At 37.8% G+C, this 16,206-nt stretch overlaps 1 protein-coding gene and 1 pseudogene across 2 annotated transcripts in view; both read left to right on the forward strand.

The window, feature by feature from the left end:
* PRIM2 (DNA primase subunit 2) overlaps nt 1–16,206 on the forward strand; it is a 333,865-nt gene that overhangs the window by 69,726 nt on the left and 247,933 nt on the right. For both annotated transcript variants that reach the window (XM_062186315.1, XM_062186314.1), the window contains exons 6-7: nt 10,592–10,687; nt 12,738–12,875. In XM_062186315.1, coding sequence (XP_062042299.1) covers nt 10,592–10,687; nt 12,738–12,875 — 234 coding nt within the window. The remainder of the gene's footprint in view (nt 1–10,591; nt 10,688–12,737; nt 12,876–16,206) is intronic.
* LOC133756937 (protein kish-A-like) lies at nt 4,669–4,934 on the forward strand (annotated as a pseudogene).

Raw genomic sequence — 16,206 nt, forward strand, 5'->3', positions numbered from 1 at the left:
CAGAATAATCTGTTGTTAGTTCTAATAGAAATATTTGCTATCACTAAGCCTCCATTTAAATTCTCTGGAATGAGTGATTATATGTAATTTTGCTGTGACAATTTTTCTAATTTTTTGCCTGTGACACTTGTGTTGCATTTTGTTTCTGTATATTTTTTATTACCAAAAATGAACTGAAACAATTTTTATTTGATCTTGTCATTGCTTGCTTTTGATATTTCTTGTTTGTTCAGTTCTCCTGCAAAGTAATATATTTCATTCCTTTTAAAAAGTTTATTATTTTTATTTGTTTGAAAGGCAGAACAACAGAGAGAGAGAGCACTCTGCAAATGCCTGCAATAGCCAGGACCGAGAGATAGCCCATAGCCAGGAGCCAGGAATCCATTTGGGTCTCTTATGTGGGTGACAGAGCACAAGTACTTGAGCCATCATTGGCCGTCTTCCATTGTGCGATCACAGGAACCTGGATTGGAAGTGCAAGAGGAAATCAGTCAGAGACACTTGATATGTGATGTGGGCCTCCTAAGTGGTGGCTTAACATGCTGTATCACATCACCCATTCTACTTTGGTCATTTATTTTTAAAGGTTTATTTATTTGAAAGGCAGAATGATATAGAAGGAGAGAGAGAGAGAGAGAGAGATTTTCATCTGCTGGTTCATTCCCCTGGTGGCTGCAACAGACAGGGCTGGGCCAAGCTGAAGCCAGGAGCCAGGAACTTTGTCCAAGTTTCCCATGAGGGTGGAAGGAACTCAAGAACTTAGGCTGTCATCTGCTGCCTCCCAGACACATTAGCAGGAAACTAGATTGGAAATACAGGATCCAGGACTCAGACTGGTCTCTGTGAAATGTGAATGTGGGCCCAAGTGCAGCTTAACCTGCCAGCACCACTGAAGCCTGCTCCCTTTTAATTATATATAAATATCAAATTTAAAATATTTCTTTAATTTGGAGATTTTCTAGCAAAGTGGGCTTTAGTGTCAAGTACACTTGGAAATCTGTACTCATGTTAATTAGCTGTGAATCAAAGGAAATAGCTACTTTGTAGGGTTGTTGGTAAGACTAAATGAAATACGGTAAATAAAATGTTTAGCATAGTAGTAAGCAGGTAGTGTACATAATCTCAACTTTCATTGACTTGAATAATCTACAGATTGACATACCTGAAGTGCCTCCTCTATGCTGTATTTCTTTTTTTTTATTTTTTTTATTTTTTTTAAATTTTTTTTTCAACTTTTATTTAATGAATATAAATTTCCAGTATACAGCTTATGGATTACAATGGCTTCCCCTTCCCATAATTTCCCTCCCACCCGCAACCCTCCCCTCTCCCGCTCCCTCTCCCCTTCCATTCACATTAAGATTCATTTTCAATTCTCTTTATATACAGAAGATCAATTTAGTATACATTAAGTAAATATTTCAACAGTTTGCACCCACATAGAAACACAAAGTGAAACATACTGTTTGAGTACTAGTTATAGCATTAAATCAAAATGTACAGTACATTAAGGACAGAGATCCCACATCAGGAGCAAGCGCACAGTGGCTCCTGTTGTTGACCCAACAAATTGACACTCTAGTTTATGGCACCAGTAACCACCCTAGGCTGTCGTCATGAGTTGCCAAGGCTATGGAAGCCTTCCAAGTTCGCCGACTCTGATCATATTTAGACAAGGTCATAAAAGACAGAGTGAGGATAGTAACCAATGATCCTAAGAGTGGCATTTACCAGGTCTTAACAATTATACAGCATTAAGTGGGGAAGAGGACCATCAGTACACACAGGTTGGGAGTAGAGCCATTGGTGGTAGAGTAGAGCTTATGATTACAAAGGAATGAGGCCCAAGTGCACTAGACAGGGTCTAGAACAAAGGACAGAGTCATTATTAGAGGAGCTAAGAAAGGTGCTGTCTAAGGTACAATTAAGTTTTCTGATTGAGAGGCAACTAGAACCTGATAGAAGGGGCTTGATAATAATCTGTTGGGCTTTAGGCCTTGTAAGTTAAGAGGCCCAGACCTATCTATCTCTTCACATGGGGTATATCCTAAGGGAGGTGTGAACCTCCTAGGGGAAGGCACTCTGTTGACTTTCATTACTTGGCTGGGCTGGGAGGAGAGCTGGCCAGGTAAAGGCAGGTGGCATCTCTAACAAGAAATTTACAGTTCTGCCTGCAATGTTACTGACCCTACTTGACCATACCCTCAGCTGCAGTGGTATTTCATCTTTCTTGTAAGCAAACATTTTGAGCCATTACAGGATGGTGAAATAGCTGTCAGCCAACTAGCTGTCCTGTTTCAGGGGTGCCATCATTTTCTTCATGTACTATCTATGCCATCCCTTAACTGTTTTGTATGTGTTTGGGGAATGGGGATTGTTGACTGTGTTCTTGGGAAATGGACTAGAGAAGGATTCAGGAATGGAATGGTAGTTGAATAGGTAGGTGGTGCTTATGTCTCCAGCCTGACCTTAATCAAATAGGTTTTTTGTTTGTTTGTTTGTTTGTTTTAAATTTCTGTGGCTTCATATACTTTCAGGTATGACTTCCTTTGAAGGAAGGGTTTAGTTCTTAAAAGTAGATTTGAAAACCAGATTTTTGCCTTGTGGAAACAGAGAAAGAAGTGCTTAATTAATACTAATGATAGGAAACATAATCTTGAGCTCAATAGATTTGGGCAAATGTAGAAATGTAGAATCATTAAACATGTTAGAAGTGGTGACTGATTCTACAGTGTCAGTTTTATAGTTGAGTTTAGGCTGATAACCAATATCTTTAATTTTTAAGTAATAGAATGAAATGAAAATACATGTAAGATATCAGTGAACAACTAGAAATTCACAGAAAAATACTGTTTATAATATTCAGAACATGAAATAGCTAAAGGAAAAATTTAATATATGCAAGTATAAAAAATATGAAACAGGCATTTGGCCTGTTAGGGTACTCCTACCCCACATTGGAATATCTGGGTTGGACTCAGCTCTGGCTCCTCATTTCTGCTTCCTGTTATTGCAGACTTAGAGGCAGTGATGATGACTCAAGAAGCTGGATTTTCCTGCCCTCCAGGTGGGAGATCTAAATGAATTCCCGGCTCCTGGCTTTGGCTGTTATGGACATTTGGAGAGTGAAAGAGCTGGTGGGAGTTAGCCTTCTGTCACTTTGCCTCTCATATAAATTAAACATTTTTTAAAAGAAAATATCTGTAATCTCTGCTTAGGGTTATACATATTACATATATAACATAAAATATATATAAAGATTTATTTTTTTATTTGAAAGGCAGAATGATAGAGTCAGAGAGAGTGAGATCATCCACTTCTTGGTTGGCTGCAATGGCCAGGGCTGGGCCGAGTTTAAACCAGGAGCCAGGAATTGTATCAGGTCTGATGTGGTGGCCAGTTTCCAAGTTCTTGGACAATCATCCACTGCTTACCCAGGCACATTAGCAGGGAGCAGGATCAGAAGCAGAGCAGCTGGGACTTGAACTGGTGTTCCAGTATGGGATGCTGCCATCACAAGTGGCTGGTTAACCCGCTGTACCACAAGCAGTTATATTTTGATATGGACTTCTCATACACCTAATCATTTTGTGAAAATAATCATAAATCTCCTTAATTTAAAAGAGAATTTTATTGACTGCATAATAATCCATTACATATTGTTAATTTACTTTTATTTCATTTTTAAAAAATATTTATTTACTTGAAGTCAGAGTTAGCGAAAGAGAGCTCTTCCATGCAGTGGCTCTCTCCCAACATGGCCACAACAGCCAATGCTGGGCCAGGCCAAAGCCAGGAGCTTCATCCAGGACTCCCACATGGGTGGCAGGGGCCCAAACACCCAGGTCAACCTCTGCTGCCATTCCCCATTACTAGGCCATCAGCAGGTAGCTGGATTAGAAGTGGAGCAGCTGGGACATAAACTGGTACCCATATGGGTTGCTGACATTGCAGGCAGCGACTTTACCCACTAGGCCACAATGCCAGCTCTTATTTCATTTTATAAAACTGCTTAAAAATTATTAAGTATAGGCCGGTGCTGTGACTCACTTGGCTAATCCTATGCCTGCAGCGCTGGCACCCTGGGTTCTAGTCCCAGTTGCTCCTCTTCCAGTCCAGCTCGCTGCTGTGGCCCTGGAGGGCAGCAGAGGATGGCCCCAGTGCTTGGGTCCCTGCATCTGCGTGGCAGACCGGGAGGAAGTACCCGGCTCCTGGCTTCAGATTGGCGCAGTGCCAGCCGTAGCGGCCATTAGGGGAGTGAACCAACGGAAGGAAGACCTTTGTCTCTCTCACACTGTCTATAATTCTGTCTCTCTCTCTCTCTCTCTCTCTCACTGTCTAACTCTGCCTGGCAAATAAATAAATAAATAAAATAAAATAAAATAAAAAAATAAAGAATAAAAAATAAAAAATTATTAAGTATAATACATGCCCAGAAAGCTATATCAAACAAAGACAGTTCAGTACATTGTTGTTCAGTGTACATTAATCTGTCACCCAGGTGAGGAAATAAAACATTGCTGTTATCCTTGAAACCTCTCCTTCAACTTGAGCTGTCACTGAAAGCCTACTTGGTTGCCTGTGGGATCTCTTTGCTTCACCTACTCAGATTTCAGCATCTGTGCTGGGCCACCGTGGTTTACTTAATCTTTCAGCATGCCACTCTTCCGCCCTGGGCCTGGAAGGGTGATGTGGCTGAGGCACCGCCGAGCTCACTATGTCTGCCATTTTCAATTTTCAGAGTCTGTTGACTGTAATCTTGCTGCTTATATGTACCTGTGCTTATATCCGATCCTTGGCACCCAGCGTGCTGGACAGAAATAAAACTGTACTGTTGGGTATATTTTGGAAGTGCGCCCGAATTGGTGAGCGGAAGAGTCCTTACAGCTGTGTGCTGTGTTGTGATGGCCTTCAGCATCCTCTTCGTGCAGTAGCTTGGGGAAAGGCCAGAATGTAATAGCCATCAGATTTTGTTGTGAACAAGGACTTACCTGCAGAGAATAATGATGGAAAGAACGGCTAACTTTTTATCTCCGAACACTGAATGAGATAAATTTCCAGATGCTGTTCTCTATTTTTGTTATTGGACCAATGCTCTATATAAATAATTAAGATGTAGCCACTTCATACTCAGAGTTTAATGGTATGTCACAATCAACCTCAGTACTGTCATTACAATATTACATTCTGAAAATGTCATTCTGTTGTGTCCAGTTCCAGTTTTGAATGAGGTATCTCTAAGGCACATCATAGGAAACAAAATTGGTAAATTATTCCAGTTGTTCTCACTGTGATTTGGACACGATAAATCTTTATAGAAAGAAAGAAAAAAATCTTTCAGCATGCCTACTTTGCCTGAATTCATTTTAATGACTTTTGGAATGAATAGTTCTAGAAGAGAGGGAATGGCTGAAACTCATGTTAACATTTAGTGACTGCTACCCAACAATTGACCTTTGGTGGTATTAGGTCATAGTTTTAGGTCTTTGATCCACTTTGAGTAGATTTTTTTGTAAAATGTAAGATATGTGTCTGATTTCATACTTTTGCTCATGGAGATCAAGTTTCAGTATCAGCATTTGTGGAATTGACTGTCCTTGCTCCAGGGATTGATTTTTAGCTTCTTTGTCAAAGATAAGTTGGTTGTAGATGTATAGGTTGATTTCTGGAGTTTCTGTTCTATTCCATTGGTCTATCCATTTATTTTTGTGTCAGTACCAGGCTGTTTTGATAATAACTGCCTTGTAGTAAGTCTTGAAATCTGTTATTATGATGCATCAGGCTTTGTTGTTGTTGTATAAGATTGCTATAACTATTCTGGGTCTCTTGTGTTTAAATATGAATTTCATCATTTTTTTTCTAGATCTGAGAAGAATGCCATTGGTATTTTGTTTGGATTCACTGTGAATCTGTAAATTGCTTTCAGTAGTATGGATATTTTGATGATATTGATTCTTCCAATCTATTAACATGGAAGATTTTTTCCATTTTTTGTGTCTTCTATTTCTTTAATATTTTACAATTTTCAATTTAGAGATCTTTGACATCCTTGGTTAAATTTAATCCAAGGTGTTTAATTTTTTGGTAGCTATTGTGAATGGGATTGATCTTGAAAGTTCTTTCTCAGCCTTGACATTGTCTGTGTATACAAAAGCTGTTGATTTTTCTGTTTTGAGTTTATATCCTGCTACTTACCAAAGTCTTTGAGTTCCAATCTCTCACTGGAGTCTTTTGGATTCCCTTTATATAGAATCGTGCCATCTGTAAGTAAAAAGAGATAGTTTGACTTCCTGCTTCCCAATTTGTCCCAAAAATCTCTTTTGATTTTTTTTTTCCTTGCCTAATGGCTCTGGCTAAAAACTGCATTGTAACCACCTTCCAGATGATTCTTAAGAATGTTAGCTTTAAGTCCATTGCTCTATAATAGGAATCAACAAAATGTGACCCATCGTTTTTACATATCCTGTGAACTGAGAATGGCTTTTACAATTTTAAGTTGTTGGAAAAGAAAAATCAAGACTATAATTTTTGACAAAAGAAAATTGTATATAGTATGCATTTCAGAGTCTATATAGTTTTCTTGTAGCACAGCTATGTCCATTTGTTGACACACCATTTATGGCTGTGTTGTTGCCACAGTCTCAGTACTTGTGACAGAGTGTATATTTCACAAACTTTAACTCTTTGGCCTTTTATAGGAAGAGTTTGCTAATCTTTGTTCCAGGTATGCACTTGGCATAGAATTGTCCAGTTACAGAAGTTTACTTTTTTTTTTTTTTTTAATAATGATTTATTTATTTATTTGAAAGTCAGAGTTACAGAGAGGAGGAGAGAGAGAGGTCTTCCATCTGCTGGTTCACTCACCAATTAGCTACAATGACTGGAGCTGTGCCTATCTGAAGCCAGGAGCTTCTTCCGGGTCTCCCAAGTGGATGCAGGGCTCAAGGACTTGATCTGGGTGGATGATCTTTCTGATGTTTGAAATGTTCATATTAAAATTGGGGGACAAAATAAGAAAATTATGATACTATTATACTTCCACCAGGTCAGATAAAGTTAAGCCAAATTATATGGAGGAGAAAGAACATAGAATGAGAACTTTCATACCTCAACAGGAGCATGAATCAGTGGTATAACCACTTCTAACACTCTCGTGAATTGAAAGCAAACATGTCCTGGGGCCGCGCTGTGGCCTGGTGGGTAAAGCCACCCCCTGCAGTGCCGGCCTCCCATATGGGTGCCGGCTCGAGTCCCGGCTGCTCCACTTCCTACCCAGCTCTCTGCTATGGCCTGGGAAAGCAGTAGAAAATTAATTAATTAGAATTCAGTGTTTAACAGTCTTTTTCATTTAAGGTACAATTTACATGTTAGGAAATGCACCAAATTTTAGTGTATATATTTGTGAATTCTGACAAATTTTTACACACACACAGACACACACACACACATATATATATAGCTCCACATATAAAGGATTACTACCATCTCAGAAAATTTCCTCAGGCTCCATCTCAATAAATCTCTGCTCCTGCCCCCTGAGAGGCAGCCACTATTGAAATCTTTCATTACTACAGATAAGTTTTACCTGTTCCAGAACAGGTAAATAGGATCATATAAATTATTTGTGGTCATAGATTTTTTATTTCCCTTGTGTGAATATTTGGGAATGGAATTGTTGGGCATTAGGGGCAGATATCCCAGTTTTATAAGATACCGCCAGGTATTTTTCCAAAGTGGCTGTAGTATTTATATTCCCATTGAAAGTATATGAGAGTTTCTATTTCTCTACACCTTTACTGGTATGTTTTCGGTGTTTTTATTTTAATCATTCTAATGACTATGTAGTGAGATGTCGTTGAGGTTTTCAGTATGGTTTTATTTTGTGTTTCCCTGTTAAGGTTGAGCAATTTTTCATGTTTATTGATCCTTTGAATTTTTCCCATTTGTGAAAGAGCCTGTTGTCTTTGGCTCATTTTTCTGTTAGTTTGGCTCTTTTTCTTATTTCTGTCTCAGCTGTTCTTGGCCGATTATATGTATATATGCATTTTAGAATCAACATTTTAATTCTGTGTATACAGAGATGTACATAAAAATTACTGTGATTTTGTTTGGGATTGTGAATAATTATAATCTGTCAGTCAGTTTGAGATTTCATGCATTTATAATAAGTTTTCTGGTGCATATATAGGGAAATGTTTCATCTGAATTTTTCTGGAGTTTTTAAGTATACCAATCATATAATCCGAATAATAAAATTTTATTTATTCTTTTCATTGATTTTTTTTTTTTTTTTGTTCTTCCCTATCTGGTTCTCATTAATGGAGTCTCATTTCCTGTGTGCTGTGTTTGGTGGACTTTGTTTAGCATATTATTTGGAGGGCAGTATTGAGGTCTAGGAGGATTATATTTTTCTCCAGAAGGGTTTCATTTGTTTCTTTTGTGCGCCTGGGGTTACTGTTACTTGAGGGAAGTTTTAATTCAAACCTGGAATCTGAGGTCTCCAATTCAGTAGATAATTGGGAACTGGTTTCCTCTACTTAAGTCCTTCTGGGACCTAGATGAGAAAACAATTAGCAAATATAAAAGAGGGCTTTAAATGGCTGAATCTGTGTGTTGGCCTGGCAGTTTCTGAGTAAACTAACAGACCTTTGATGCATTTCTTGTCCTCTTTTACCTTAGTAGGTAGTTCAGTCAAAGTTAACCCAGTGCATGCTTACTGGAACTTAACATATTTTTTTATGACTCCATTGAGCTTTAAGATTTTTGTCCTTGAATTTTTGTCTACTTCTAGAAGCTTTGTCTATCCTTTAAAAAAAAAAAAAAACACTTTTTGTATTTCCTCATTTATACAGATATCATTGGGCTTGTCTTTTATTTCTTTCCACATAGTAGCATGGTTATTATCTATATACTTTATGAGTCTTTTTCTATTGGTTTTGCTCATAAAGTGTAGTTTTATTGCATGCCTTGTTATAAAATACAGTGTGCTTGAGATTGTATTTGAAAATGTATTTGTAGAAATGCTTTGAGGCATACTATGAAGGTACTTTACTCCAGAGAGGATTTGAGTTTGCTTCTGCATTGTGCCTGGTGCACTTGAATAAGGGACTACCTTACAACAAAGTTGAAGGTTTGGGATTTTCTGATGATCCACAGCATTTGAGCAGAAGGTCTCTTGTCACATATCCCATTTTGTATTGGCCCAACTTTCTTTTCTTTCCTTACTCTAAATAAGCTGTTTTTAAGTTTTATTATTTTTTTCCTTCATTTTCTGCAAGAAGTTGACCTGAATTATATAGCTTGCTTGAACAGTAATAATTAAGCTTATTAAACCAGATGTTTTGTTAGACATTTAGTTCTTTTTCTATTTTACTATAAATAACATGGTGATGAAGAAACACTGTTCCTATTTGTATTCTTGACCTGATATTTACCTCAAATTAATCTGGAAATATGTTATGTCTGTGTCTTTTAATATTCTTTGATATGTATTGCCAATGTGCCCCATGCAAAGATTGTTCCAAGACTGTATATTCAAAATATTTTTAACTTTTGCTATTTCAATATGAATAGTACTGTATTATTCTTTTCGGTTTCTAGTACTTGTGTGCTATTATCTGGTGTTTATTGAGGGAAACTCAGATGTCAGATGTAAATATTTCCCTTAATTAGTCATTGTCATTTGTATCTCCATTTACAGTTCTGTCTTTTTATATAGAAGCTTGAAGGTTTTTTTTTTTTAAAGATTTATTTATTTATTTGAAAGGCAGAGTTACAGCAAAAGAGACGAAGAGATAGAGATAGAGCAAGAGAGCAAGAGAGCAAGAGAGAGAGATAGCGATCTTCCATTCTCTGGTTCACTCCCCAAATGGCCACAATAGCTGGAACTGGGCCCATCCGAAGCCAGGATCCAGGAGCTTCATCCAGGTCTCCCATGTGGATGCAGGGGATCAATTCGTGGGTCTTTTTCAGTTGCTTTCCCAGGCACATTAGCGGGGAGCTGGATCAGAAATGGAGCAGCTGGGACTGGAACCGGCACCCATCTGTGATGCTGGTACTGCAGACAGTGGCTTTACCTGCTATGCCACAGTGCCGGCCCCCTGAAGCTTAAATTTTTTATCTAGTCAGATGTGTCAGTCTTTTCTTTTATAAGGCCATAATAAGGCCTGTTATTTTAGGTTTATAGTTGCTTCAAAAAAAATAATGCTTTAAGTTTGTATCTTATGTGGCTTGAAAATTGAGAAGCTATTCTTAACCTCAGTTAGGTGAGATTATGTTCACTTATAGTCTGTTAGTCTGAATTTCTGTTATAATTCTTTTCCTCTTATTTTTCTGCTACTGTTCTTTTGATAAATGTCTTCAGAAATTAACAGAGTAAAATCTTGCAAGAATGTTGAATTTAGATTTTCTTCCTTGTTTCCTCCTCATTAATGATAATGACTTAGTAATCATGTTAGGAATGATTGGAGATATTAAGATTTTTAAATATTTTTAATAGAATTATGGAATATTCACCAGAACAGGAAACCATATTATTGAAACTGAATGAGGACTTTTAATTTGTTAAACAGTATAAAATGTTTTCTTTTAGATAAATGATGAAGAGAAGACTCTGCGAGAACAGGACATTATTGCCTCATCACCGAGTTTAAGCGGGACTCAATTGGAGATGGAGTCAGTTTATAAGGTATATAAACATTTTCAGTATTTCCTGTGGTTTGTTAAATGTCATATTGAGCTTTACTATGTATTTAAGCCACCTGTTTGTATAGCCTGTCATCACTCTAGCTACTCTTCTTTTGGAAAGATAATATCTTCATTGCACTAAGGGTGTGCCAGCATTCTGCCTGGACTGCCCTCTTGCATCAACAACCTCCTAACCTTAGCTGGACACTGATACCTCCCCCCGCGCCTATTACCCCTCATCCACTGCATGCCATTCTCTTAAAGAAGCACTGTCTTTGCATTGCTTTGACTCTTATACTCTGTGCTGGGTCATGCCCTCCAGGTTACCTTTATCACCTGTTAGGCCCAACACCCTGTTTGGATTACTCACTGCCTTGCATGCAAACCCTCTTTGCTGTTCTTGGTCTCTGACACCATGCTTCGGACTGCTGCTGCACGTGATCTCTCTCCTTCAACTTGAGCTGTCACTGAAAGCCTGGTTGGTTGCCTGTGAGAACTTTACTCTCACCTACTCAGATTTCAGCATCTGTGCTGGGCCACCGTGGTTTCCGTAATCTTTCAGCATGCCTGCTTTGCCTGAATCCATTTTAATGACTTTTGGAATGAATAGTTCTAGAAGAAGAGGGAATGGCTGAAACTCATATTAACATTTAGTGACTGCTACCCAACAATTGCCTTTGAAAATGCTATACTGATTATTATTGGTGAGTGCTGATAGTTTAACGTCTTAGTTCCTCTTTCTGCCTTCCGTGTTTCTAACATGTTGAACAGTCATTCGGTCAGCCTTTCAAGCTTAGAGTGTCAGAATTAATATTTATTTTTCCCACACATTTTCTATTACTCTGCCTTCACATCATCTTTTGCTTCATCTAAGACTATCCTTGTGACTATCCTAATAAGCTAGGATTAGGGGATAATATAGCTAAAGAACTTACAAGAGTCATTTAATGCATCTCTTCCTTTCCTCCCCTAGTTTTACTGACCTGGCCACTGAGATTTAGGGGTCTTCGTTAAATTGACTGAATTCAAAGTCTTCCAGTAGCAGGGGCTTGGACTAGAACTCATTAAGCCACTCTTCTAATATGTCCTATGTGAACTTCCCTTTTGGTGCAGTGTCACACAGTACTGCCCTGTAGAGCTCTTTGACTTTCCATGTGTATCTACTTGTTGTCTCAACTAATTGAAGAGCTCTTTAAATTCAGGGCCTGTGTTGTAGTCTGCAAACTCAGGAAATTAATCAAGAGTGAGTGCAAAATGTCATTGGCTATACAGGAGAATCATAGCCATATTGTGTTTACTCTTCTCTACGTCTTGGATATGTAGGCAATTTGGGGATCCTTTCTTCACCTAAATTTTTTAACCTTGTTTTGAAAAAGGAGAAAAACTACTTTGCCGATGAGGATGATGTTCATAGTTTACTGATAAAATTTTCTCCTTATCTTTTAGAATTCTAGGATAGTTCATAGGACTTAAAAAACTAAGGGCATTTTAAACAATAAATATGGCAACTACTTATTTTGATAGTAAAACTGTATGCATATTATTTCCATGTCTTACTATTGAGTTTAGCTTTTCCAACATTTCTCTAGAGAAAGATTGAAAGTACAGATGAAGGACATTTGGAATTACTTACAAGTAATTTTCAGCACTGAATATGTTGTATACAAGTTAGGATTCTATTTGATGGAGAATAAAATGTGGGATATGTCATGTAAGGTGATTAAAACATGTTGGAAGTCTTCAGTTAAGAGTTAGAAATCTTAAGGATTATTGTTTGTAAATTCATAGATTAAAAGGCATTCTAACTTGGCTTGTTATATTATTATTTTTCAAACATCTACTCTGAAATGAATTTATTTTTGTACTGCCACTACTTCCTAATGCTGTTGTTTAGTTTTAAGGAGTATAAACATATTTTTTTGTTTTTCATTTGAATTTGCTGGTATTAATACTTTTTTTTTTTGTTTGTTTAGACATGCTGCATATGTAGACTTAGAAAGATTTCATGATGACAAGTACTGATTATTTTTCCTGTTTCCATCTGAATTCAGATCCCTTTTGCTGATGCTCTGGATTTGTTCCGAGGAAGGAAGGTCTATTTGGAAGATGGTTTTGCATTTGTGCCTCTTAAGGACATTGTAGCAATCATCCTCAATGAATTCAGAGCCAAACTGTCCAAAGCCTTAGCAGTATGTATTCTGTCTTATTTCCATATTCAATGCGGTTACATTTTTAGTTATATTCCCTTGGTAGTTGTTCTGTGCTTCTTTAGGAAATAATTTAATTTCCATAATGATACTCTTATGATGTTGTACTGTTAATTCCAGAACTTCTAGGTTTTTATTTGTTATTACCCATAATTGGATCTCTTTTCTTTTTCCTACTAATAGTGAGCTAGTTTTATGAGTGACCTCTATGGGTTTCTTCAAGGTCATGTCTTTTTTCCTTTAAGATCGATGGTCATATATGACCCTTAACAATTAGTATAGTCTTAGATTTCTGTTCTGAAATAGTATTTTGTATTAATAGAGGGAAATAGGAAGAAACTCAGCTTCTTCTAAAAACAGTCATATATGCTTGTGTTGCAATAAATAAACCAGTACCGGGTAAAATTGGAGGTAGGTATGTTGAACAAATGTTATTATAGGTACTCTTTATTTAGATAGTTGAAAACATGACTCTTTAAGTGGTGACATTTATAAACTATTCACATTTTGTAGTGTTGGTGTCTTCTTATCTGGGTCCAGGTTTTTGATAATTTTTTGGACTTAATACAGAAGAGAACTTCAAAGTTACAGGATAAGTCTTTTTTAAGCTATAATGATTATAGTGTGAGCATATGCCAAGCTTTTGTTTTACATTAAAAAATGCAATATTTTCAAGTATTGATATTTATTATTGACTTTGTTAGGAAAAGAGTTGCAGATTGGTGCCTTCTCACACGGGGCACCAAAAATGTTAGGAAAAGAGTCGCAGAATAGAGAAGAGGAAGTGTACGAATTTACAGCCAGACCGAATTTATTCAGAAATAAATCCACAGAGGTGGGTGACCAACTGCCTATGAGTACATGGTGGAGCATGTGGCAGAAGGCCCCCAGGGACTGGTCCTTTTTAAGGAGGGCTAGGGCTGGGGGTGAGGGAAGGGGGCAGCAGGAGGAGGGGAATATCAGGAACTGGGTGAGGCCTTAGGAACCTGGAAAAGAATGCAGAGTGGGGTATGAAGGCAATAGGGTGTGAGACCCAATTGAATTTCAGGGGCAAGGAATACATTCCAAAGTTTATCTCTTTTGGGCAATGAAGGAGAATGGCTGAGCCTTATACTTGTTCCATCAGACTTGATTACCTAAATTAGCTAAATATGTGTAATGCAGCTGTATAGGCATTCGGAAAGATTAAAATATTAACTCTTTTTATTAAATGTGGCAAATTATGAAAATACCTACCATAACTGTTAATATCCTTCCTGCATCCTCAGCTATATTATTTCTTTATTTTCATTGCAGTTGATGCTTTTATATTATGTTTTTACTTGTCTTTGACTTACTTGGTACTGTATTCATAGGTGTATTCATAGTGTCTTTCATCACTGTGAACATCTGTGGAGGACATTCGTATTTTCTGTTGGTTGACCATTTCCCTTCTTTTACTCTTTTTGGTTGTATATTTCTCTCCATTTTGTCTCTGACATTTTGGAGAGTACTGTTTTTGTGAAATGACTATTGTGTAAGATATTAGGCATCCTTAGCTGTCATCTGCTAAGTGCCGGTAGTGGCCCTTAGTCCATAACAGCCAAACATTAAACCATACATTCAGAAGATAGATGAGCTGATCATTGTGGTTTCCTTCTTTTAAAATTGTTGGTCTGAGCCTGTTGGTCTAATTCTGGCTGTAAAGAATGAGAAGCTGTTTGGAGGCTTCTGACAAAAGTTTTCCTGGCTTAGTAAAAAGAGTTGGCTCATGGGATGAAACAAGTTCTTCTCCCCAAACCCCTCTAGATATTGTAAGGGAATGCAGTGTCTGGAACAGCTGTGGCCATTTTGAGATAAGGCAGGTAATTTGAAGATAACCTAGTTTACTGAAGATAGACATGTAGAAAGACAGAAACAATCTGAGTCTTTGCTGATGTCAGTGAATTGCTGAATTATCCCACCCTGGAACCATCAAGAATTCTAATGAAGTTTGAATTTTTTAAGGAACTGATGTAGAAACTCATATTTGCAAGGTGTCCGCCGCATAACAAATCTTCCCAGGCAGACGAATCAATTAATTCACAGGCTTTTATTAGGATTCCGCTCCCAGGTGAGGTTCCTCGGTCCCAACAGAGCAGGGGCCGGGGAATTCGCATGTCAGATTGGGAGTGCTCCTTTTATAGATTCAGGATGTGGGGGTTAAAGGTCGAGGCAGGTCTGATCCTCATTGGTTGACGTTTAGGCACCCACGAGGATCTTGACAATGACTTTTCTTCCCTGGAAGTACAGGTAGGGATTCTCCATTCCTGGAAGTGTAGGCCTTCCCTCCTTGCGGATCCCAAAGCTACCAATATTCTAGAGGAATTTTGTTTCTGGTAGCAAAAAGAATTCTGATACTCAGTGTCTGTATTAGACTTTTCACTTCCACTTACCAGTAGCAGAAAACCAACCTCTGCTACCTTAATCAGCAAATAGAATCTACTGACTCATAAAATTGTGAGTCTAGGTGTAGTATGAGCCTCAGACACAACTTGATCGTGTTCTGGCTGCTTCTCTGCAGTTATCTTTATCCTTACACATGCACAGTCTGGCTGTTCTCTTAGTGGCAAAACTGACTGCCAGTGGGTCAGGCTTTACATCTGTGCAGCATACCATTTAAAGAAGTTTCTTTGTTTCTGAATTTCTATTCTTAGTCTCAAGATTTACTGTGTTTAAAGTGGCTTAAGTCCTATGCTATGTAAGTTTTCTAGGGCTGCCATAGCAAAGCACCATGAACTGGGTACGTCAAAACAACAGAAATTTATTGTCTCACAGTTGTGGATGGCAGAAGTTTGAAATCAAGGTGTCAGCATGGCCATCCTCCCTCTGAAAGTGCAAGGGAAGGCTATGTTCAGGTCTGTCTTAACTTCTGCTAATTCCTTGGCTTGTCACAGTTTAACTTTGGAGATCTTCCTGTGTGTTCCAAGTTTCTACCTTTTGTAATGGTACCAGTCATATTGAATTAGGGGACTCCTTACTCCAGTTTGACCTCATTTTAACTAAGTATATCTACAACCACACTATTTCCAAATAAAGTCACATCTGGAGGCATTAGTGGTTAGGGCTTTAAAAAAAGTAATGAACATTTTTGAATTGTGTCCCCAATTTTCTTAAAGTTATGAACTTTTTTGGGGACACAGTTCAATCCATACAATATGTATTTCATTGAACCAATTATTTTGATCAAAAAGATTGCCTAGGCCGAGGTTGTGAGTCTCCTGTTTAGTTGGAGGCCATGGAAGCTGAGAGTCCACATGTTTCTGAAACCACAGAATCCTTGATAGAAATGGGT

This window comes from Lepus europaeus, chromosome 3 (genome assembly GCF_033115175.1).
Source record: "Lepus europaeus isolate LE1 chromosome 3, mLepTim1.pri, whole genome shotgun sequence".
NCBI lineage: Eukaryota > Metazoa > Chordata > Mammalia > Lagomorpha > Leporidae > Lepus > Lepus europaeus.